Source organism: Plasmodium inui (genome assembly GCF_000524495.1).
Source record: "Plasmodium inui San Antonio 1 unplaced genomic scaffold supercont1.14, whole genome shotgun sequence".
NCBI lineage: Eukaryota > Apicomplexa > Aconoidasida > Haemosporida > Plasmodiidae > Plasmodium > Plasmodium inui.
The window spans coordinates 310,083-332,997 of record NW_008481848.1 but is presented as its reverse complement, the minus strand read 5'-3'; the positions used below and the strand labels follow the sequence as shown (position 1 = coordinate 332,997).

Genomic DNA, 22,915 nt, shown 5'->3' with positions numbered 1-22,915 from the left:
TTTTTTCTTCCTTTTTTGCACCCTTTAGATAAGCAAATCACAACTGCGGCAGCATTTTCCCTGCCACGCCCGATGGTGGTAGATGCTTCCCCGTTCCTCGTGTCTCTAAGGGTTGTTACACATTTGCTCCATTGCGTACTAACTGATCGGGAAGAGCCACACGTGTGCATGTTCGGAAGTCCATCGAAAACGGCCCTTGAGCAGGCGTAAAAAAAGCGAGACACGTTTCCCGGGGTACCACACCCACTACATTTTCTATTCTATGCTATTTTTTTTTTTTTTTCATTTTAACGGCGAAGCGGAGGTGAATCTCACCTCAGTTATTAAATTGTGTGTACAGAAAAAAGAAAAAAAAAAGGCAAGAAAAAAAAATGGCATCCTCATCACGGAGGTACATATGGAATGAACGGATGGAAATACAGGCTATTCAAAAAAGTTAAAGAATTTTTTTTTTTTCTTCTTCATTTTTTAAATATTAGCAAATCCGAGTTTTACTAAATCTTCCTCCGACAGGTTCGTCATCACCTCTGCAACGCTGCCACAACTTGTCTTCTCATTTGACCGCACAGTTGCGTCCGCTGTAAATGGCCAAGATTTGCCCCCATTCTCTTGGCACCCCGTGCTCAGTCTCTGCCTTCACAACACCTTAACATCGCGTCAGCTGACACGATAAAAATGGACGTGACAGCCGTTGCTGTGAATATGAAGCAACTGCATAGTGCCTGCGTTAAACTGCAACAGATGTTCTTTTCTCTTGGTACTTCATACAACACGTATGCGGGATAGTACGCGGGGTATACCACGTCGTACGTGTAATATTCCTTGTAGTACATTGTGCTTATGAGTGGAAGGGGTATTTTATCGGAAGGCGATTCGAAGCGGGAGTTCTCTTGCGCGTAATGGAGCGGATGTCTCCGTTGAGAAATATGATCCAGGAGATTAACGCTTCTGTTGTGGAGGGCTCCTCTGCTGGGCTGTTGCCAACATGTCAGGATTGTTCTCAAAAGGGGAAAGGCGCAAAAAAGGGAAGAAAAAAAAGGAGGAAAAAAAAACGGAGAACAAGACGAGCAAGTGGGATAACATCAAAATTGTCTGAAAAATGATTCTTCACTTTGTAGGAACAGTTAACAGGTAGCCATTTGAAAAAAAAAAAAAAAAAAAGAGTGTCTATTCTGCCTGAACAAGTCAGAACATTACCAAGAAATTATCAAAAAATTGCTCTCTTTTTTTTTTTTTTTTTTCCCATCCGTGCATGCACATCAGCTTTTTCACCCTTTGGCAGTACGCGAGACAAACTGAGGGGGGTGGCGAAGGGGCAGAGCCTCGAGTGAGTGCCCACATACACACCGGTAAGGTTCGCCTAATTAGTGAATAACCCCGCACAATGCATGCACTGCTCATCTCTCTGCGTAGATGTTTTACCCATAGAAAGGGAAGAACAAATAGGTAGGCACACTTTTTGTTTTCTTCCCCCCCCACACCCTTTTCCGAACACACGCATGGGGAGAGGAAAACTGTTAACATTTCGAACCGAGAGGAACCCCCTTTTTTGGTTCCACTCAACACTGGCACGGCTGCCTTGCTCCTTTTCTTCAACCAGTGGTGGAGAAGAAAAAGAAAAGAAAAAAATGAAGTCAACTCTGATGGACGAGGAACAAAACGGATAATTCGCAATGAGTCCTGTTTGCGCAGCGCGCGTGAGACGTGTTGAGAATGTCGGCGGTCGGGGCGTCACCAAATAGGGCACAAAAACACATACACGGAGTGGATAAATGAATGGGTGAGCAGTTGCATAATGGGGCGAACGAGCAAATGGAGGAACAAACAAATTGAGGAACAAACAAATTGAGGAACAAACAAATGGAGGAACAAACAAATGGAGGAACAAACAAATGGACGAATTAGCGGATGCACCCGGTGTTGGTCCGTTGTTTATGCCCAACACGGCGGGGCCCTGTGGAGTCAAAATTTTAAAGCAAAAAAAAAAGGAAATAAAATAAAAACACAAAAAAAGAATCATCATGGTGTAACGGGGTGGTGGTGGCCATTGCCAACTCCTCCACGTGCAGAGTGATTGGATGACCACGACGAAGGGGAATTTCAAGGGGGAGGTCGGGCCATCTGTCTCCTTTCCTCCCTCTCACCCCCCGTACGGTACATATATGCACATATGTGTACTAAGCGACCATGCCTTTTAGAACTTTTCCTTTACAGACAAAACAAGAATGGATTTATTTCCCCATTCGCAAGTGTGCCATTCCATAAGTGATCTTCGTATGGAAAGTGTCATGGGAGAGGTGTCTTTTCTCTTGGCTTAATCCCTATTCTGTGTCTTCTTCCTTCACACTTCGTGGCGGAAATGCCTTTGCTTTGAGATTGTTTAAAGAGGGCGGCTTCTCCTTGGTCACATTTTTTTTTGAGTCATTAACTTCATTAAGTGGAGTGGCTACAACTTTGGGGGGGATTTTCGGCATAATTTTGACTATCGATTTGGGTGGTACTTTTTTCACTGGACATTTCTTTGTGTGGGCCACGGGATCCGGTCCACTACTACTGCCATGGGAATTGTCTTTTGCTTCATTTTCGTTTTTTTCACTTGTGGGAGGGAGAAGGTCTACCTGCTTCGTGATGGTATCCTTCGGGGAGGTGTCATTATCCACTGCCTTGACTTGCGGGTTTTGGTCCTTCACTGGGGTTTCCTCCCCGGTGTTTCTTCCTTCACAGAGGCTGCTTCCACAGGGGCCGCCTTTCTCCCCGATGTTGCCATTCCCATTAGGAGTACTCTCCTCGCCACTCCCCTTGAGCATCGCGACCTTTTTTAGGGGAAACTGCTTCTGCATAGATTTATTCTTCACGATCTGCAGTTTGGACATAAAGTTGCTTTCATTTGGAGCGCCTTTCACTTGTCCAGGTGCCGCATTTTTCATTTTGGGTGGTGAGAGGGGGGGTTTCACGACGTTCGTTTTGGGCACAGGTGGGTCGTCGTCTTCTAGTTTTTCCCCCCTGTGAGCTGCCTCACCGTGTGTTTCTTCACTGTGTGATACTTCCCCTTTTTTTTCAACTCGGTTTTCCTTCTTCTGTTCTCCGTCGTGCTTGTCCTTGCCTTCCTCGCCGGGGTCCTCTTCATCCCCCTTCGGGGGCTTCGTCTCTCCTCCTTCACGCCCCCTCGCAAAATCTCCATTCTTCTCCCCCGACGGTGCTGCCTCCTTATTATCTAGTGCCAGTTTGGATATTAATTTAGGCAGCACGTCCTTCTTAACAAGAGGTGTTATCATCGGCGCCTTCTTTGGTTCCTCATCGGCGGTGTTGACACTTAGGGGAGTCACATTCTCTACATCGCTTCTACATGGTGATCCGTTTGGAAGCGCGTTTTGAACTCCCCCCGTGGAACCCTCCTCTTCAACGATGTCTTCACTTTTGTTACCACTCCGAACGCAGCCATCCTCCTCCTCTCCCGATTTCTTATCTACCGCACTGAACAATTCAACCACATCGACCGAACTTTTCTTCTTTACCTCTATCTTGTTTGAAAACTTGTTCAGCGTCACTGAGTATCTTTTTCGCTCCTTGGTAGGGGGCACGTCGCTTCCGGCATCGCTCCCAGTAGCAACTCCAGCATCATTTGCAGCATCATTTGCAGCATCATTTGCAGCAGAACTTCCAACTTCCCTTAGGGGGAGGACAGTTCCCTTCCCCCCCTTCACCTTTCTGTCCTTCTTTACTTCCAATCCTTTAGGACGCTCCTTCAGCGCAATTTTTTCCAAGCTAAATCTCTTGCCATTCTTCTCACCCCCAACAGGCACTATACAATTCTCCGCTCTGTCCAACATCCTCTCTATGTTTTTCCTCACTGCATTTTCCATGAACCCCCTCTTGCTTAAGTTGTTATCTCCTTTGGGTACCCCTTCGTCCGATTTTGTGCACTTTAAGTCTCGCACAGATTTCACGGTGGGTGTGCTTACTTGTGGTGGCACCTTCGTTGTGGTCCCTTCTGCGGCGTTCCCTTCTGCCACGTCTTCTTTTGCCATGTCTTCTTTTTCCGCGTCCCCCTTGATGGACAGGCTGTTCTTCAGAGACAACCTTTCGCCGCTCCCCTTCCCGCTCTCCTTCCCGCTCTCCTTCCCGCTCTCCTTCCCGCTCTCCTTCCCGCTCTCCTTCCCGCTCTCCTTCCCGCTCTCCTTCTCACCCGGAACCTGCCATGCCTTTGCCTTCAAAATAGAATTATCCTTTGAGGGGACTCCTTTCGAGGGAATCATCTTCGAAATGCCAACTTTGCTCTCTGGAATACTCTTCGGCAGCATCTTCGGGATCATCTTTGGAATCATCTTCTCCATCGCTTTGTTCTTTTCGCTGGCCTCTCCTTTGTTGTCTTTCGCCTCTCCTTCTTTGCTGTCTTTTCCCTTCTCTGGCGCCTCTCCTTTCTTGTCTTCCCCCTTTTTCGCTTCTTCCCCCCGCTTCGCCAGCATCTTCCCGAGAAGGGCCTTCTTCATCGCCATGTTGTTGAGCTTCAACGGGATCTTCGCGCTGGCCACCATTTTGTTACCTTCTCCATTCTTCACCTCACTGGTGGAAGAAACGGAGTGACCTTTCTCCATCTCTGTGTCTAGTTTGTTTCCCCCTTCTTGTGAGAGCTCCTTTTTCGGCTCTCCCTTGGTGTCATTTTGTACCTTCTCTTTATCTTCCCCCCCCGAGGTGGGATTCATCCCGGCTTCATTCCCATCTGGTTTACTGACACCCGTTTTAATGCTTGGCCGTTTGCTCAATCCTTTTGGGTATTGCTTCGAGGGAGCCCCGTCGCTGCTGTAGCGGCTGTCGCTTCCGTCGCTGGGCCTGCTTTCTTTCTTCGCGTCGTTTATCTGGTTGGCGGCGTCTACCCCCTTTGAGGACGCCTCGATGCCCTTAACCAATGGCAGACCCCCCTTTAGGTCAACCCGCCCAACTTTCGGCTTCCCACCACTGTGCGTGGTATCCTTTTCGATAGCAGTCAGTTTATCCGCGTCTGCAGCCGCGACTCCTCCAACGGCCGCTCCCCCCCTCTGTTCGCTCACCCCCGAGGTGTCCATCGCGGGTGAGCTGCACTTACCCGCATTCTTGGGTTCCCCGTCTTGATTGACCAAACCACGGGGAGAGTTATTAAGCCCCTCGGGTGTCGAGCCCTTCAGTGGAGGGGAAATCCTCTTCCCTTTTAAAGCGTCTCTCATGGAAGCACTCTCCTTTGGCGTTTCCTGTGCTGTCTTCACCCCCACAGGAGGTGATACCTTTGTGGAGTTTTTTCCCAATATTGCAGACTTTCTCTTCTCATCTCCTGCCACTGCGGGGTTCTTCTTATCCGTTCCATTCTCCCCAATTTTAGGACTATTCGGTGTAGCTTTCACCTCCTTAGGAGCATTATCCATCACTTTGTTTGTCCCTAAGATGGCCTTTCCTTTGTCCACTAGGCCTTCCTTCTTACCCTGATGCTGCTTCAATATCATCGTGTTGGACTTCATGATCCCGGTAAGCTTTTTCTTGCTCTCTACCGGGGGGGGCCCCTTCTCTGCATTTTTACCCAACTGGTTATCGCAACGTTCCGGTGGATTATTCCTATCAGAGCGCCTTCCCCGATCAGTGGCATTACCTTTTGTGGCATTATATTTCCTGGGATGGTCCACTGAGGCACCTACACGTGTTGTCATTCCAATTGTTCCCTTCATCCACGATTCCGTTTTGTCTTCCTTTGGATGATTCAATTTCTCTTTCATTTGGGCCATTTCTTTGTTTGCACTTTTTCCGGGCGGGGAGTTTCCTCCGAATGGACTGTCGCCAGGTCGCTTTCCTAGCAGAGCTGAAAAATCCACAGGGCGTGGAACAACTGGCTTCGCCCCTGCTTCTTTGCCTTCTGGCTTCTCCCCCTGCGCAAGGTAACCCTCGTACCTCCTCGCGTTCTTCCCCTTCACGCTAACGAAGTACTCCAAATCGTCGAGATCTCCTTCGCTGAGGGCTGTCTCGTCGCACATGTAGTTAGTGCTGCATCTCGGGTTGGAGGAAGCTTCCGCATGAGGTGGAAAGAACCCATCGTTGTTGTTGTAAAAACTGGACCCCTCCCTCTTCCTCCGATACTCGTCCTTAATCCTTTCCTTCAGTAGAAGTTTTTTCTTTACGAACTTCTCCTCCTCTTCCTCTGCATTTGTAGCCGCTCTGATGGAAGCCATCTCCTCAGTTGGGATTCTTCTCCCTTTGGATGGAGAAGCCATTGCTAGTGATACCTTCTTCCTTCCTCTTATGTGTTGGAAGAGTCCGTTAAAGTACAATTTATGCTGCTGATAGTTTGGGATCCTCCTCATGGGGCACTTGTTCCTTTTTCGACTCACACAGCTGCCCTGTTTCAAATGATACATAGGGCTGCGTCTTTCTTCTCGCTTGGTCCTATAATGAACTTCTCTTCTCTGTCGTGATTGGATAGTCACCTTCGTCTTCTGCAACTCCTTTATCCACATGTTAAATTCGCGAAAAGTCCTTCTTAGTGTCTTTTCCACCACATCGTTAATGGTTAGCGGTTCGGTGGCAACGTTTTGGCTAGCTCTTATGCTTTTTTTCTTCCCCCTTTTTTTTTGAATGACTTTATTTTTGACCCTAAGGATTGGGGTCAGCCCTACCCTGCTGTCTTTCACGCGAGGGATTCGGTTCATTTGGTGTGCCTCCCATTTTGCTTCTCTCCTTTTTGCTTCTTCTCTTTTTGCCTCTTCCCTTCTTGCCTCTTCCCTTCTTGCCTCTTCCCTTCTTGTTTCTGCCCTTTTTGCCTCTTCCCTTCTTGCCTCTTCCCTTCTTGCCTCTTCCCTTTCTTTTCTTACTTGTTCCCTTCTTGCTTCTGCCCTTTTTGCCTCTTCGCTTCTTGCCTCTTCCCTTTCTTTTCTTACTTGTTCCCTTCTTTCTTCTGCCCTTTTTGCCTCTTCCCTTTCTTTTCTTACTTGTTCCCTTCTTTCTTCTGCCCTTTTTGCCTCTCCCTTTCTTTGCTTCCCCCAGTGCCATACAAGGTGGAACCTCCGTAAGCTTTCCCGCCTGCCAACATCACTTCGGTCATTCAATCGTTCGAAGGAGGCCTCCTCTATGCTGTCTCCCCGCCTGCTTCTCCCCTTCCTAATGGCATTTCCGTGAAATTTTACCCCCTGGACATTCTGCAGGTAATTCAAAATTCCGTTCATACATTCCTTGTCACTACTTACGTCTCCACCCAAGAAACCATTAAGTGCTTCCTCCCGGTAATACCCCTTGAGATCTTCCCTCCTTCTGCGTGGTACCTTTTTTATATTTCCCCTTATCCTTAAGCGGACTCTTTCATTTCTCATGATTGCACCAAAGAGTTTTTTCTCACTTTTGCTGATTTCCTTGGCACTTTTTATGGCTGCCCAATTAGCCTTCACATTTTCCTCCGTTTGAATAATCTGCTCGTCTAGGTCCTCATCGTTGAGGCTTATAACTGAGACAAGGTTGTAGTATTCCTCGTTTTTCCCCTTCATCAGCCCCTTAATTTTTAGCGATTTCATGATTGTGACAGGGTAGCGAGGAGAGAGTATAATTCAGGAGAGGTGGGTTTTCACTTGGATTGCCACTCCTACCGTTTCGCATACACAGCGCACACACAACCGTTGTCCATTCGATACATAACTCGAAGAAGAGAGATCACTCCTCTGCGTCGTCGTTTGAGGAAAAAACTGTTCTGCGCTTCTGAACAATGTCATTCTTTGCGCAGAACAGATAATGCGTTGTTTTGTGTGGAGTTTTTTTTTTGTTTTTTGTTTTTTTTTGTTTTTTTTGTTTTTTTTTTCTTTGCTTAACCTTTCGCACTTGGAATCAAATGCAGATTTGTTCTTCACTAGGTGACCTCAATAGTTAGAATAAAATTTTCTTTTTTTTTTTTTCACTCCTGAGCGAAATGGCGGCCTTCTTTTTCTGAGGTAAAGAAAAAAAAAAAAAAAAAAATGATGTCGTTAGTGCCTGTTCACAAAAATAATTAGTGCACATGGCTCCTTTGGAGAGACCCAGGTGGTAAGAATCGGCGCTAAATGGCTGATCCGCAGTTGGCTCCTTTTATTTTTCGGCTCGTACTTGTGCAGCGGTCGCGTAAGTTTAGGCGGCTCCTCCTCTGACTTGTGCCGGGATAAATATGCTAGGCACTGTTGGGTGAAGTGTGGGGAGAGCGGGAATGTTAGAAAGGGGCAAACATTTTCGAGTTTGCTTCTTAACATTTTACTATTTAACGATTTTCATGTTTTCACATTTTTGCCACTTGACCACTTTGCGTTTCCCCCCTGAGAAACCGCTTCAAACGTCAAGTGCGAAATCCTCGCGCAAGCACCGAACTGAGAGCCGCCCGGGATGCACTCAGCGTGGCAGGAAAAAAATACGCGCAGTATGTTCAATAAGTGCGGAGGCAGAAAAGCGGGAAAAAAAGAAGAAGCACTAAATGGAACGAAACAGAACAGAACAAAAAAGAACGAACAAAATTAATCATACACTAAGGGGAGGGAGTACCCAAGAATGCGCGTAAAAATTGTGTCACATAAATATGCGCCATTTGCGCACTGCGCGAAAAGGCTCCTAAACCGCGTAGTATTTTCTTCCCCCTTTTTGAGAGAAAAAAAAACGCACCCGTTATGTAAAGCAGCAAAGCAGGGAGGTGGACATCCGAGCAGAAAGAAACAGGCCAATGGCAGGTCATATAATGCCAAAGGGAAGGAATTAAGAAGATAAACTGGATGCAGAACAGAAGCAGATGCAAACGCCAATGTAGAACGGAAACCTCCTTTACAACAGATCGAAAGCGTTGCAATTTGGTAGTTCCTCAAAGGGAGGGCAGAAAAAGAGTAAAAACGCACACAGGTTACATTTAGGAAAAAATTATGACCAAGTCAGGCTAATTAAAAAAAAAAAAAAAAAAAAAATAGCTATTTACCCCCATTTGAGCGCGGTCTGAACGATGCGGCTGTGCAAGGTAGAAAAAAAAATATATGACTGGTTCATACAAAAGGGAGGAATTCTTGTTAGCGCTGCATGGCGGAAACGAATCCAGGGATGGGAGTTTTCCCCTTCCCTTAAAACTCGAGTTGCTACCTTTCTAAGGAAACTTCGCGAGTAAATGTACTCCATCTGTTTTTGCCGTGCCACGTGGTTAGACATCCTAAAAGGTTTGAAAATCGTGCGAAGATGGGGGCGCACTGGTGTTCATATGTGAGGACGCAAAATGCGTTTACGCAAATGTAGGGTTCATGAAACGTTCGCCGAACTTTTGAAGTGAGTATTTTTTTGAACAGAGGACGAATTGGATAACTCGTGGGAAAAATAATTGAAGCGAGACTCAAAATGAAAAAAAAAATAAAATAAAAAAGAAAAATGCAAAAGAGGCAGGTTAAAGCGGCACATAAATATGCCCCCGGCCTGTCTGCACATGTACGTGCTGAACATCTGCTTGTGGAACAGTTTTTTTTTTTTTTTTCCACAGTGGGACCTTTCCATGGCTTCGTTTATACAATAAAGGGGAGCATCATATCCGTCCCGCACTCGCAGATGAGGCCCAACTCGTCGTTTTATTTTTTACTGCGGAGGGAAGCAGGCAGCGAAGCAGCCAACAGGCCAACCCATTTGAACAAACCGGACACACTGCGCTACGCACCCGTGGGTGTCACACGATGGGAGACTTTGCTACCTCAACGCCGTAAAAATGTATGTGCATGTGTACACACATGTATACGTACCTATGCGCACTGTTTGTGACATCACGGGGAACCCAAGCTTTTCCATTTTTACCCCATCTGTTGGCTTGTTACAATTTCCATATTTTTGTTCATCATATTTATTCCCCCACTTGTGGAAGTGGCGCAGTGAGGCAAATGTGCAATTTTTCCTTCTGTGGGAAAAGCGCCCCGCCTCTTCAATTTTGCGACAAGTAAATGTGAAAAAAAAATGGTAAACGTCATCTGCGCAACTGGGGTGGAAACATATAAGGGAGCATTTTGGGGACAATTTTCTTTCGCGCGTATTTCGCTACCACTGCGATGAGCTACTGGTCCACAGCCGCCGGGGGGGAGTCCATAAATGTTGTGAATGCCGAACTGCTTACCCCGCCCGGTGGGGAAGAAGCCCTTCGTTGTATTAACAATCCTCTTACCTATGAAATGAACCACCTCGCATGTAGGATCATCCCAAACGGGATTTCCTCAGACAACAGTACCCTTTTGCAACCTTCCCAACACCTACTTTGGTATTTCTTAAACCTTCCAAATGGTAAACATGAATTTTGTGGCGGTGAATTTTTTTTTTTTTTTTTTCCTTCTTTTTCCCATTTTGGGTCATACACAAAAGGGGACCTGTCCCACCTGTCCGTCGCTTGTTTCTTGAAGATGTACCCCTTTGTAGGGGAATTTTTTTAAAATGCCATTTAATGCACTTACGGTGGGAGGAAACTGCATTTTTACACGTTGTCATGGGGAGAGAAGCAACGGAGGAATACTTAACTGGCTGTACAAACCGGTAGAGGCGAATAGGGAAGCAGGTGGAGGGGAAAGCATATATTCACCTGCGGAAAGGTCACCCTGTATATGTGCCTGTTCCGGGAGGAGTCCAAAAATAATAGCGGCAGAACAGAGCGAAAGGATTTTCTTATGGGGACAACACGCAGCACGTATGTTCCTCAACGCGGCAGTGAGAGGAAGAGGAAACGAAACGGGAGCAACTGGACCAATGGAATGGAAGAGAAGGATATTTACGCAAGACACTGCCCTGCGCAGAACGATGAGGAAAACCTGGGGAGGCCAAAAAAATGGCGCAGGAATCACACGCCAGGAACCATACAACGCGGCTAGGCCGCACCCCTCAATTCCCCCGCGCAGGAAAAAAAAAAAAAAAAAAAAAAAATATGACCTACAGGGAAATGTTTCAAACACATTCAACCAAAACAAAGAAAAAGAAAAAACAAAGAGAAAATACAATTAACCATATGCATAATTTTGGCCTACATCAACGGTGTCATTTTTTTGTGAATTTGTCGTTCTATGCATGGAGGGATATATTTAACAAAACACATTAACCAGAGGCTAAAAGCAGAGGGGTGTTTTTATATCGAGGCTGTAAAAAAAAAAGAAAAAACGCGCGATTCGGGAGTAAACTGTCCTGCATTATTCTCCTGTACTGTATTATAAGGCGTACATAAAAAAAATAGCGGTAAAATGAGCCACTATGGGGGCAGCCCCATTTTAAAAAAGGCGCCCCCCTACCTAACGCACCACGCGCTTGTGAAGTTACCCTCTTTCCAATAGAGTGGATGGGGAGGGTCATCTGCTAAGGAATGCAAAAGTTATACACAACAGCGTACCGTTGCCATATTATCGCTGTAACGGTGACGGTGGCCCCCTTTTTTTTGGTCTATTCTTTTTTTACTTGAGATGTGAGGAGAGCATACATTGCAGCTTCCTCTCTTCTCATTTTTGTTGGCCGACCAGCAACGGTGAAAAGAACGCTCTCCCCTCGGAACCTTGACCGTCCCCGATGGTGTTTTTTTTCCCCCCAACAGTGCAGATATGTATATGTGCTACATACATTGTGCATATATGTATGATATATACCTCAACGCATCATATGCGCACTATCGCTTTGTGACCCCGTGAGGGCTAAAGCATAAACTGGCAACTGGCGTTGAAAACCGAACTGTGACATCCACTTCCCATTTAAGTCGTCCCTCTCGCGAATAAGAGTGAAGGAACGCAAAACGGAGTTTTTCACTGCTCTTCCACGCAAAGCTGAAACGAGGCTTTTTCCATGCCGAAATTGCAAATACCCATTTTTGCAGAAAAGAAAAAAAAAAATTTAAAACTCTCAAAATTTACGCAAAAAAACAAGCATACCAATCAGAAGTATCGAATAAACGTCCTTATAGAAAAGAACTTTCTACCGCTCTCATTATAGTGAAAAAAAAAAAAAAAAAAAAAACACGAAAGGCGAACATAGCCCATTTTGTCACGCATAGCAAAAGTGAACAATTTAAACAACGTATAGTGTACCAGGCCAAGATATTATCACACGTTCCCATTATCTGGTATAACTTTGGAAAAAAAAAGAAGGAAAAATGTCGAGTAAGAAAGTGCAATCCCCCAAGGAGGAAAGCATCGCGAAGATGCTCATCTGTAAAGTAAGCACTGGATGATCAGCTGCACTGGGGAGTCCTCCGGGGGGTGGCTCTGCAAATGTATATGCCCCCCCACAGGATAGTATCGCCTAACATAGACGCTTCAGACGTAGTCGCCTCCAACGTAGTCGCCTCCAACGTAGTCGCCTCCGACGTAGCCGCTTCCCAAAGAATCCTTCATATGTGTCCCCCCCCCGCCGCAACCCCGTCAGGTCCACATCGGAACGAAGAATCTGGAAAACAAAATGAAGAGGTACGTCTACACCAGGGCGAAGGACGGCGTGCATATCCTAAACTTGGCCAAGACGTATGAGAAGCTCCAGCTAGCCGCCAGAATCATAGTAGCGATTAACAACCCAGCAGACGTAGTGGTAGTGTCAGCTAGACCATTTGGAAGCAGAGCCGTTTTGAAGTTCGCCCAATACACAGGAGCACAAGCAATCGCGGGAAGATGGACCCCTGGTATGCTGACTAATCAGATTATCCAGAAATTTACTGAACCCAGACTGTTAATAGTAACAGATCCAAGGACAGATGCACAACCGGTTAAAGAATCAGCCTATGCCAACATCCCCGTCATTGCTCTTTGTGACTCGGATTCTCCCCTAGAGCATGTAGACATTGCCATCCCTTGTAACAATAAAGGGAAGGAATCCATTGCACTTATGTACTGGCTGCTGGCTCAGGAAGTTTTATACCTCAAGGGAACGTTACCTAGATCGAAGCCTTGGAAGGTCATGGTAGATATGTTTTTGTGGAGAGACCCAGAACAGTTTGAACTGAAAAATTTAGCAATCGAGGAAACAGCCCCCGCGGCTCCTCACTTGGCTGAGAATCAGTTTGCCACTGAAGCTCCATATGAGGGTTGGAACAAGAAGGAAGAATGGAATGACAATGCAAACGAGGAATGGAAGAACCCTATCGCAGCGGATGAGTGGTAGGAAAGGAAAAAGGAGTAGACCACCCCAGGGGTTCCCCGTTTGAGAAAGTATGTGTAACGAAGGACTCTTCCCGATATATCGCCCATACACCGGCGTGTGCATCCATGTGAATGTCACACTTGGCGGACGACAATGAATCTCCATCGAAGCGGCGCTCCAATGCAGACGCTCTCAAACTGAGAATATACCAAAACGCACAGTTGTGCATCCCTCGTTCTGCACACTTTTAGGATAATGCGCTTTATAATTTTTACCCAACTTTTATTCCCTTGTGCTTCCCCACGTGTAGCCTACATCCTTTTTTTTTTTTTTTTAATTAACCACATATATAAAAATAAACAATCTATATGTACCAATGTGTGGACATTTAAACGGTATAAGGAAAAAAAAAAAAAAAAATACGTCCATGTGAAATCTACAAGTAGGTTAATCGCGGGAAGGTGGGAGAGTAATCATGTGGTTGTCTCCACGCTCTGTGCAGATGTGGTTCCTCTCTTTATAGAGACGTTGCTGCAATGGGTCTTCCCATGTGGTTCCTCTCCTTATAGAGACGCTGCTGGACTGGGTATTTTCCCATGTGGCTCCACGCCGCTCCCTACATTTGTGCCAAGTGTTCATTTCCAACGGGGGGAAAATCACCTTGCCGGTCAGGTAAAAAAGGGCAAAAAATAATTCTCCAAAAATGACTAGGACTCTTTTCCACATCACTCAGTTGAGTAGCCCAAACGGGACGCGGCGAGTTGTCCACAACGTTAGTGGCATCCCCAACGCCCATGGGCATGTCCCCTCCCCTTTTTTCCCCCAATTGGGGAACCACATTGCGTGCGGAGTTAAGATGCGCTCGTTTGTGCCGCGTTGGTCCACTTTTGGATAGTCCTACCTTATATAAGGGAAACAAAAATAAAATAAAACAGCAAAGTAGCAAAATAACGATGCAGAGATGTGGCAAAATAACGAAGCAGAAATGTGGCAAAATAAATAATTCTGCCCCGGATGTGGTTTTCCCCCCGCGCGGGGAAAACAACGGCGTGCAACCACATAGAAAAAAAAAAACAAGAAGGTTTGCCTGCATGCAGGGAAAGCAGTCTACACCAGAAATACAGATAAAACGAAACCAAAGAAGCTCACAAAAGTGTACACAAAAATGTGCACGTAAAAATGCAAGCATGTAGAGCCGTGGCGGCCAAGCATGCGCAGTGGCACAAGGAGGGGATATTTTCCGTATGGTAATTTTCCGGAGGGTAATTTTCCGGAGGGTAATTTTCCGGAGGTTAATTTTCCGGAGGGTAATTTTCCGGAGGGTAATTTTCCGGAAGGCACTTTTCTCACAGCGAGATTTTCCACACATGTATGCGAGCCGAACGTAATATTTTTAACAAAGAGAAAATAAAAGAAAAAAAAAGGAGAAGATCACCCGTTTGGAAATTTATAGCGAAAGATACCTACACATAGGGGGAAGCAACCGTGGGAAGGAGCACTCCCATTTATTCCCTCCGTGGAAGGAGCACCCCCACCAAATGGACCCCCCCGCCGCTTTCGAAAGGTGCTACCCTGAGCTGGGTGCGCTGCGCCTGCACTTCGACGTGCTGGACTCCACCCAACTGTACTGCAAACGGAACATGGCACGTCTGCTACAAAATGGGACTCTACAAGACGATAAAAGTATAGTGGTGGTGACTTGCAACGAACAGACAAATGGAATCGGGACCAGAGACACAAAGAAGAAGCAAGACAGAATATGGCTGTCGGAAAGGGGAAATATTTTTACTACCTTTGTTCTTCTGTGGAAAAGGGAAGACTCAGAAAAGGTGAAATACCTAGCACAAACTTCCACTGTGGCAGTGAGCAAAACATTGGAGCACTTCCATTTGGTAACACAGATCAAATGGATTAATGATGTCCTCGTAAATGAGAAAAAAATAGCCGGTTGCCTTGTTAATTTGTACTACCTCGATGAGTTTCCCTCCTTGCTAAACCGTTATGTATGTGTGATGGTTGGTATAGGAATTAACATAACCCTAACAGATAAGGAGAACCTCTTAGGGAATAACTACACTTCAGTGCAGAAGGAACTAGAGCGAGATTTTAACAATTTGTCTTTAATCCCATCATTAGAGGACGTGACGGAAAATTTGATCTCAAATTTTAGGGCAGTATTGACTGAACTGAAAGAGGAGGGATTTTCTTCCTTCCTCGATTACATAACACCAAGGCTTTTGTACAAAGACAAGAACGTTGTTGTCGATACAGATCACGAGTTGATTGATGGGCACCTCCAAGGGCTGCTCCACGACGGCTCCCTGCTACTCCTTCGGGGCAAGAACGAACTCGTCCGCGTGAACACGGGGCACCTGCGCCTCTTCGACGGCCGCCCCGGTTGAGGCAAGCGTGGTCGTATCTGATGTTTGTCCCCTCCTCTTCGCACACAAAGATCCACCTTCTCCACGCGGAAGCACAGAGCATCGATCACACTAAGCATCATGCATTACACTCTATTTTATTGCTTCTATTATTTTTAGACTTTCCCTTTTTTTTTTTTTTTTAACAATAGTAACAGCAGCGTTGTATTTCATTTTAGCCAAAGTGAGCATCCACAATCGGTTAGAAGATTTTCGTCAGGGGGGTCACCCCTTTTCTGGGGAGAGTCTCCTTCCATTCGAAGGAAGCAATACGAGTTGGGGCATCAGAGAAGAGACGCAGCGTCTTCCACTCCGCCGCTTCCCCTTCCAAAAATACACATGTACAGGCATGTGCATTTATTCAATACACATAAAAAAGGGGTTATCAGTTGGGAGCAGAGGTCGAAGGGGAAGGGAGGTACGAGTTGGTAAGGGGGGGTAAGTGACAAAACGGTGGGGCAGCAACGGAGCAGCTACGGAGCAGCTACAGGGCAGTGACGAAACTTCCGCAGCCCAGTCATTTCTGTGTAAGGAGTGCCCCTTGTGCGTGCACCCATCGGGGGATGATCAATAGGAAGGGGGCACGCCACAACTTCTGCATGAGTAAAAGAAAAGGGAGCAACTGCCCTGACCATCATTGGTCACCCTCTAATGAGCAATTTGACTTTAATAGAGGAGCGGTGGGGGGGGTATCATGTGATGACAGCTTTGGAGGAAATCCTCTTCCCCTTGCCACGTTTCCATCCTGCGAGGAAGCCACTCGTATGTAGAGCCTATATTCCCCCCTCTTCGAATAATCGGTGTTCCAAAGTGGCCCCTCCCCCGAGGGATTTTCCCTTCCTACTGGGTAGCTCATTTGGTAGCGCGAGATGGCCTATCTCATCAGATGGTAGTGCATCATGGCGTATCTCACCACATGGTACCCTGCCGTGTGGCATCTTAACCTTTGTTGCCCCCCGTCGGGATGGGTCCCCTCCGAAAAGGACCTCGTCCGTCTTCATTTTTGGTGGACACTCCAGCTGCACGATGGGTTGATTGGCACATCCAATGGCACATGCATTTTCATCGCATTTGGCGCCTCTCTGGACAGTGGTCCCCGCGGTGCCTTTGGAGAGGGTCCCTTCCTGAATCCCCTGGGATGGCCGAACGAAGCTGCCTCCATGATCACGCTCCAAGGGGGGAACACACTTCAATGGTCTTATGTGTGTACCCATTTTTTTTCATCATTTTGTAGAGGTTATTCCTGTCCGTTGGATTGGTCTCCCTGTTGCTTCTGAGGGGTTGCTGACTTGTGATTTTTCCGTTTCATCTGGTCACGGTGCTTTGATTGGTGTCTCTGAATTGTTTGGCGTCTTTGCCTTGTTTGCTTCCTTTGGTTTGCTTGTTTTCCCATTGGATTGCACTTGGGCGCGTAGTTCCCATGTGCATGCTGCCTGTGTATATGCTCTTAACACCGGGGGGGACAAACCTGTCGCAGGAGTCGCTTGTGGTGAGTGCACTTTGAGGGAAGAAGCATTTGTGGCTTCGCCTGTGTGGCCCCGCATCGAACGGAGAGGGGCTAGCAGCCGTTGTGGCCGATGCCATGGCAATCATGGAAGAAGAGGCGTTTTCCTGCATCCCCTGCGCCGACGACGTAGAGGTGCCCTCCTTGAAGTCAAAACTCCCATTGTCACTCCTCATAGAAGATATTACATTGCTGAGGAACACCTCCCTGAGAGAGTCCTTCCTTCGAATGTCATGAATGTCTACCGTGATGGATATGGTATCATTCTGCATGCAATTTTTTAAAATGCCCCATTTGGTAAATCCGAACCAAGGAAGCGTGGAGAAGTCATAAGAGCAGAACTTCTTCTGGTACATTCCACAGGTAACTGAAAAGAGGATGTCACAGAATCCCGTGTAGGAGAAGAGAAGACCAAAGGTATTCTCCGGCAAAATGTGCATGTCATTGTTTATGTTCAGGAGGATAAAAAACTCATTTATCAACGTCTCCGTTTTGTATTCAGGAGATACAACGAAGTAGTTGTCGCTTGAGCAGAGTAAAGAAATCTTCTTTATGTTCCATTGAATAGTGAGAATGATTTTTTCCTTCCTCTGAGCATGCTCCTGGTTTTTGTTCTCTCTTTCTTCCTCGTCTTTTTCGTCCTCGTCTTTTTCGTTTTCATTTCCATATTCTTCTTTTTCCTCTTCTCCTTTTTCATCTTCCTTTTTTTCTTCCGCTTCTTCTTCTCCTTTTTCCTCTTCCACACCGGGGAAATCCGATTGGGAATGCTGATCGGCTTTTTTCCATTCTCTTCGCTGCACACACGTATGGTCGTCCTCCCTCACCGGAGCCCTACTCTGCGTGCAGTTGGTGGTGGTTACAGTGACGGTGTTCGACACATTTGCGGTCTTCGACACATTTGCGGTGTTTGCTACGTTTTCGCTCTTTTTGCCCTTTTCGTCCTTTTCGCTGCTTCCCCCGTTCGCCCCCCTCACCACGGCGCCCATCGTAGTTGTGGTCGTCGTGGTCGTCGTTGTGGTGGTAGTAGTTGTCGTCGTCACGCTACCACTGGGGGTGACCAGCTGAGGGACTCCACTCCAGTTGCCACGCACGGGACTATTCAATTCGCAGCCGGGAGAGGCATCCACGTCGCAGTCAGGACCGGCATCCACTCTACCAGTGTGTGCTCCCACATGTCGCCCTTCCACCTGGCGAGACTTCCCCCCGGAGGAGCCGCCATTATTTTTAAAGTTATAAAAAAACGCATCGACGGACTCGAAGAGGTGGCTCTTCTCCGCAGCAGCCGCAGCGGACGCATCGGTTGACCTCAGGGCGAAGCCACTCTGGGGGGGAGTCCTCCGATGGATGCTCCTACCAATTGAGGGCATTCCACTGCCGCCACGTATCGGAGGGCGGGCACCCCCATGACGAGCACTTCCAACGCGAGCACTCCCAACGCTGGCAAACCGCGCCCTCTCGAAGTTTAACTTAAAATATTGCAACAAATTGACGTTGCTATCCTTCAGTGCACTTCTTCCTTCTGCAACGTTTGTACTTCCCCTACTATAGGTCACTCTTGGAATGGTTTTCTCCGTGTGAAGCTTGCCACAGGTCGTGTGTGTCTGTCTACCTGGTGAGAGACCTTTTTCTGGCTTCGTAATAGGGAGGGAAAGAACCAGGGAGGTATCCCCCCATGGTTTCCCCCCGGGGGAGTTTGGCGCAGTACCTCCACGATGGGTCCTTTCACCACTGCTCCCATTTGAGCCATCACCTGCAGTGGGACCACTTCCGCGTGTCGGATTCTCCATCGTCCCCTTCTCTTTATGACGATACGGGCTAGCGAATAACCTCTGTGTGCAGGTCAACCCCTTCTTGTCCACTTCAGTTCTGTTTTCTGCAAAAATGTCCCTCTTCCGCTGGAAGGCACAGGCATTCTCCCCCCTACTAGTGTATAAAAAAGGATCGTTAACCGCCCCCCTTTCTTCCTCCTCAGCGCAGCGGCCAATTTGCACTTGGGGCACCTTCTCCATTCTGTTACCTCCTGATATGTCCCTACCCATATGAGTACTAGTTATTTTCTGATCGATGGAGAGGTCAGGACATTCGAATGGGGACTGATCTGTTCTGCTACTAACGACTCTGCGGAAGGGGCCTTCTCGACACGGAACCACTGGAGTGACGATTGAAGGGAAGGTGCTTCGCTTCGCAACTGTTGCTTCCTCGTTGGGGTTGTAGAGCATACCATCTCCAAAGGTTTGTATCTTCAGCGCATGGTTAGCGGAAAAGGGAGGGATCATTACATTTGGCTCTCTCCGGATGGACATCTCCTGATTGAGTTTCTCCCCGATGAGTTCCCCCTTCTCGTGTGTGTCCCCTCCTTTATCACCACACAGCATCAGCTGAGGAGTCCCCTCCCCGTCGCTACTTCTAACCACGTCAGAAGTATCCTCCTGGAACATATTTTCGACCCTTATGAGATGATGCTGATATGTTCCGTGTGTCTTCCCAGTGTGTGTCTTGCCAGTGTGTGCCTCCACATTGTGTGTCTGCATCTTCCGTGCCTGCACCTTGTGTGGCTCCACCTTCTGTGTGTTCCTCCCCAAAGTGCTCTCTCCCCAGTACAGATCTTCACAGCGGATGACCTTTGAGGGGTGCTTCTCCGTGGGGATGGCTTGGGTTACCCATTCAGTTCCGATGAAATAGGGGGGGTCCAGAATTAGGAAGTCATCCAACTTGTACGTATCGGCGGGGGGTACTCTGCCTGCGTGCTTTGTTCCTCTGATGAGGGAAAGCGGGTCCATCATTCCCTGTGCGTTCTCTCCGCTGGTTTTCTTTTCCCCTCTTGTTTGCTCATCTTTCCGGTAAAAAGCAGAAAGCCGTGAGGTGCATCCTAAGAGGTCACATATCTGCAGGTTCAGCTTTTCCTCATCTGCATTCTGGCTAACACGTTTGCTATCTCCACAGGGGTAGTCGTTTCTCCCTGTATCGGTTTGAAGCCTACAGAATGTCTGCTTTGTTGTGGAGACCTCCTCCCCCCTTCCATGGGCAAGGTGAGAGCTCAATTGGTTTCCACTACAGTGAGGATTTAGTTGTTCATTTTGAAAGCCCCTTGTCCTAAGGTGTAGCAGTTCCCCAACGTGATCCCCCCCATTTAGGTCTCCCTTTAAAGGCATCTTCACCTTTTCTTGTTTCTTTCTCGACACGTTCGTATCGTTCATATGGAGGCCCTCCAAGGGTTGGAAGTGGAGTGTGTCGTTTGGGGAAGCTCCGTTTGTCTTTTCCATTTGTGAATCCCCAGATGATAAGAAAACTGATTCTCCCTTGTTGCTACCTCCCACTGATGAGTATTCATAACAGGAGTTCTGAATCTTGTTGTGGAGGTGATTCACTGTGTTCATCAAAATGGGGTCCTCCGGCTGGGGAGGCGGCTGCTGCTGATGCGACAGCTGATTAGGATGCTGCTGTGCTTGCTGCTCATGATGCTCCCCCCCCGTGGGGCGTGCGATCGGTTGAGCGGGCACCCGATTGAAATTCAACCTCATCTGGGCTCCCTCCGTCTCTCCATAAACCATCCGATTCTTTTCGTAACTACTCAGGTGGTTCAATGTGAACGGCTTTAATCTTCCTTCCTCGGAGCAGTCACCTTGGAATGCCTCACCACTGCCATGACTGCCACGAGTGCTACATTTAGCAGACTTGTCTGCTAAGGGGGGGAGGAAGAATCCGCCTTCTGGGACTGTCCCCATCTCGTCTTCCTCCTCCCCATCGATCTTCACGCGGTAGTAGTTGATTCGTTCCTTCAGCAAAGGACTCTTCGCATGGAGGGAACCTCCACCGATGTAATGGTAGCTGCGTCTGTCTATGTCATACGCATCAGGAGAGGACCTCTCCGTTGTTTCAAAGTAGCACTCCCTTTTGTGCAGGTGGTTAAGCGTGGCGTCTTCACATCCGTTTGGAAGCCCCCTGGGAGGGGCTCCACCAGGGGGGCCCTCGCCACCAGACAGGTCCTCCACACCAGAGAGCCCTCCCTCACCTATCGTACGCGCAAAGCAATTAGTGTCGCCTTGCCCCAAACAAAAGGCCGTCTCGATATGTCCCTGGGGTGCCACCCCTCGATTAAAAAAGTGATAGTCCCCCCACGAACGAAGTTCGTTCATTGATTCATCTCGTTCTACACCCCCAAAAGTACCCTTCTGTAAATCATCCCTTTTGCTAATCACATGTGTGTCTTCCGCCTGGGGGTCCTTCTCCACCATTTGTAGTGAAGTCACCCCGGTGGGTACCTCACCCGCTTTGAACTTTTTCTTGTATAAATTCAAAATGGGATTATCTACATCGTTGCTTCCATCTGGCTTCACAATTGCGTCCTGCTCCGCTCCAATCGAGTCATGCTTCTCTCTTCCACTTGTTGCCACTCCTCCCTCGTCCCGCAGTATGTGTTGATTCTTCAACCACTTACACGTCGAATCGTTTAGCGACTCGAAGAGAGTTACCTCATTCGTTTTTAACATCTCCATCGCGTCTAAGCGGTTGCTTCTTGCGCGCTTTGTCGAACCATCTTCTGAGTCCCCGTCCCAGTGACTTATCTGCAATTCTGCCTGAGGTGTGTATATTTTGCGGGGTATTCCTGAGGGTATTCCTTCAGAGTGTACTCTTTCCGAGTGTACCCCCTCTGAGTGTACTCCCCCCAGGGGCGCGTTCCTCTCGGAGCTCGACTTGTTTGGCATCTCCTTTTTTTTTTTACTTCTCCCTTTTTTGCGCTTCGAAGGACTGACAGAAGGTGCCAGTAGGGGTCCCTACCGATATGTACCTCCTTATATATACCTACGTGTGTCCGCTCCCAGAGGTGTAACAACTTCCTTACCAGGTGTGGGAACCCCTCGCGCGGCACGGCCTCACCAATGAGCCCCCCCGTCACACAAACGAGGATACTCAAATGGAGCTACTGAGATGGGAGTACTTGAAAGGAGGTACTGAAACAGCGTTACTCAAGCAGCGACACCCAAACAGCGACACCCAAGCAGCGATACTCAAACCAAGTGGCCAGCTCCGAGCAGATAGGGCACCCCCCTTAAAAAATGGCGCCTTAATCTGCCCCTTTACGTATGAGTATCAATGGGTCTCTGTTGCAAGGTCCTCTCCCCTCTTTCCGCCAAACTGTTTTTTTTTTTTTTTTTATTTCCTCTTGGTTGTGATGACTCTATGTATGCGGAACGCAGCCCGGGAAAATTGCACTGGTAGGGTTCTTTTCCCTCTCCCCAACTTCTCTTTCCTTGGTGTGACGTGATGCCAAATGGGGAAAAAGAACTCACAACAAATGGCAGATATCAAATAATGGCAAAGGGTAAATAATGCAGATAGTCGTGATGACGGTTGCGGCGACGGCGATGTTGATATATGCGTACACCTCCCTGTGAGGTACACACGTGTAGAGATGAACCCAGGGAGCGTCACTCAGAAACAATCACGAGATTTTAAGAGGGGATAAAAAAAAAATCATGAGGAGGATGACCCCATACGTGGTGTAATTTCTCGGGGGATGAAGAAAAACCTGTTGCCTTTCCTGACACTGGTGTACTGCACAGGTGGCACCTACTTTTTTGCATGCGCACTTTGACATGCGCATGTGGCGCCAAAATTAAACATAGGCTTGGTTTCCTCTCACTTTTACACTCAGTTACAAATGCAGGGAGAGAAGTCGTCATCATTCCGCTGTTTGTATTCCCGTGTGCGTTGCTGCTACCAGGAGAATACGCAACGTCGCACTGGGGAAGAAATAGCGAAGGGGAGAAAACAAGGGAATTGCTTCGATGTGCAAGGAGAGAAAAAGAAGAAACAAAAAAGAAACAAAAAAAACAAAAAAAACAAAAAAAAGTTCCCCTTGGCACGATGTTTCCTTCACCGATGGCTCCCCAGGTTGTATAGCTATCAGATT

General features: G+C 47.5%; 6 protein-coding genes across 6 annotated transcripts; 2 read left to right on the top strand and 4 right to left on the bottom strand.

Annotated features, from left to right (window-relative positions):
* Window positions 1–623: 623 nt before the first annotated feature.
* Window positions 624–833, bottom strand: C922_03414 (hypothetical protein; the record flags this gene model as incomplete). Its single annotated transcript, XM_008819006.1, has 1 exon — window positions 624–833. The coding sequence occupies one exon, from the start codon at window positions 831–833 to the stop codon at window positions 624–626; it is 210 nt and encodes a 69-aa protein (XP_008817228.1).
* Window positions 834–2,321: 1,488 nt separating this feature from the next.
* On the bottom strand, window positions 2,322–7,523 carry C922_03413 (hypothetical protein; the record flags this gene model as incomplete). Its single annotated transcript, XM_008819005.1, has 1 exon — window positions 2,322–7,523. One exon carries the CDS (start codon window positions 7,521–7,523, stop codon window positions 2,322–2,324), a length of 5,202 nt encoding a protein of 1,733 aa, XP_008817227.1.
* A 4,574-nt stretch (window positions 7,524–12,097) lies between these two features.
* C922_03412 (40S ribosomal protein SA) lies at window positions 12,098–13,098 on the top strand (the record flags this gene model as incomplete). The annotated part of the gene is made up of 2 exons (XM_008819004.1): window positions 12,098–12,160; window positions 12,370–13,098. The coding sequence occupies 2 exons, from the start codon at window positions 12,098–12,100 to the stop codon at window positions 13,096–13,098; spliced, it is 792 nt and encodes a 263-aa protein (XP_008817226.1).
* A 1,517-nt stretch (window positions 13,099–14,615) lies between these two features.
* C922_03411 (biotin-[acetyl-CoA-carboxylase] ligase) lies at window positions 14,616–15,479 on the top strand (the record flags this gene model as incomplete). Its single annotated transcript, XM_008819003.1, has 1 exon — window positions 14,616–15,479. The coding sequence occupies one exon, from the start codon at window positions 14,616–14,618 to the stop codon at window positions 15,477–15,479; it is 864 nt and encodes a 287-aa protein (XP_008817225.1).
* Window positions 15,480–16,270: 791 nt separating this feature from the next.
* On the bottom strand, window positions 16,271–16,711 carry C922_03410 (hypothetical protein; the record flags this gene model as incomplete). Its single annotated transcript, XM_008819002.1, has 1 exon — window positions 16,271–16,711. One exon carries the CDS (start codon window positions 16,709–16,711, stop codon window positions 16,271–16,273), a length of 441 nt encoding a protein of 146 aa, XP_008817224.1.
* Window positions 16,712–16,802: 91 nt separating this feature from the next.
* On the bottom strand, window positions 16,803–21,707 carry C922_03409 (hypothetical protein; the record flags this gene model as incomplete). Its single annotated transcript, XM_008819001.1, has 1 exon — window positions 16,803–21,707. One exon carries the CDS (start codon window positions 21,705–21,707, stop codon window positions 16,803–16,805), a length of 4,905 nt encoding a protein of 1,634 aa, XP_008817223.1.
* Between the last annotated feature and the right edge of the window lie 1,208 nt (window positions 21,708–22,915).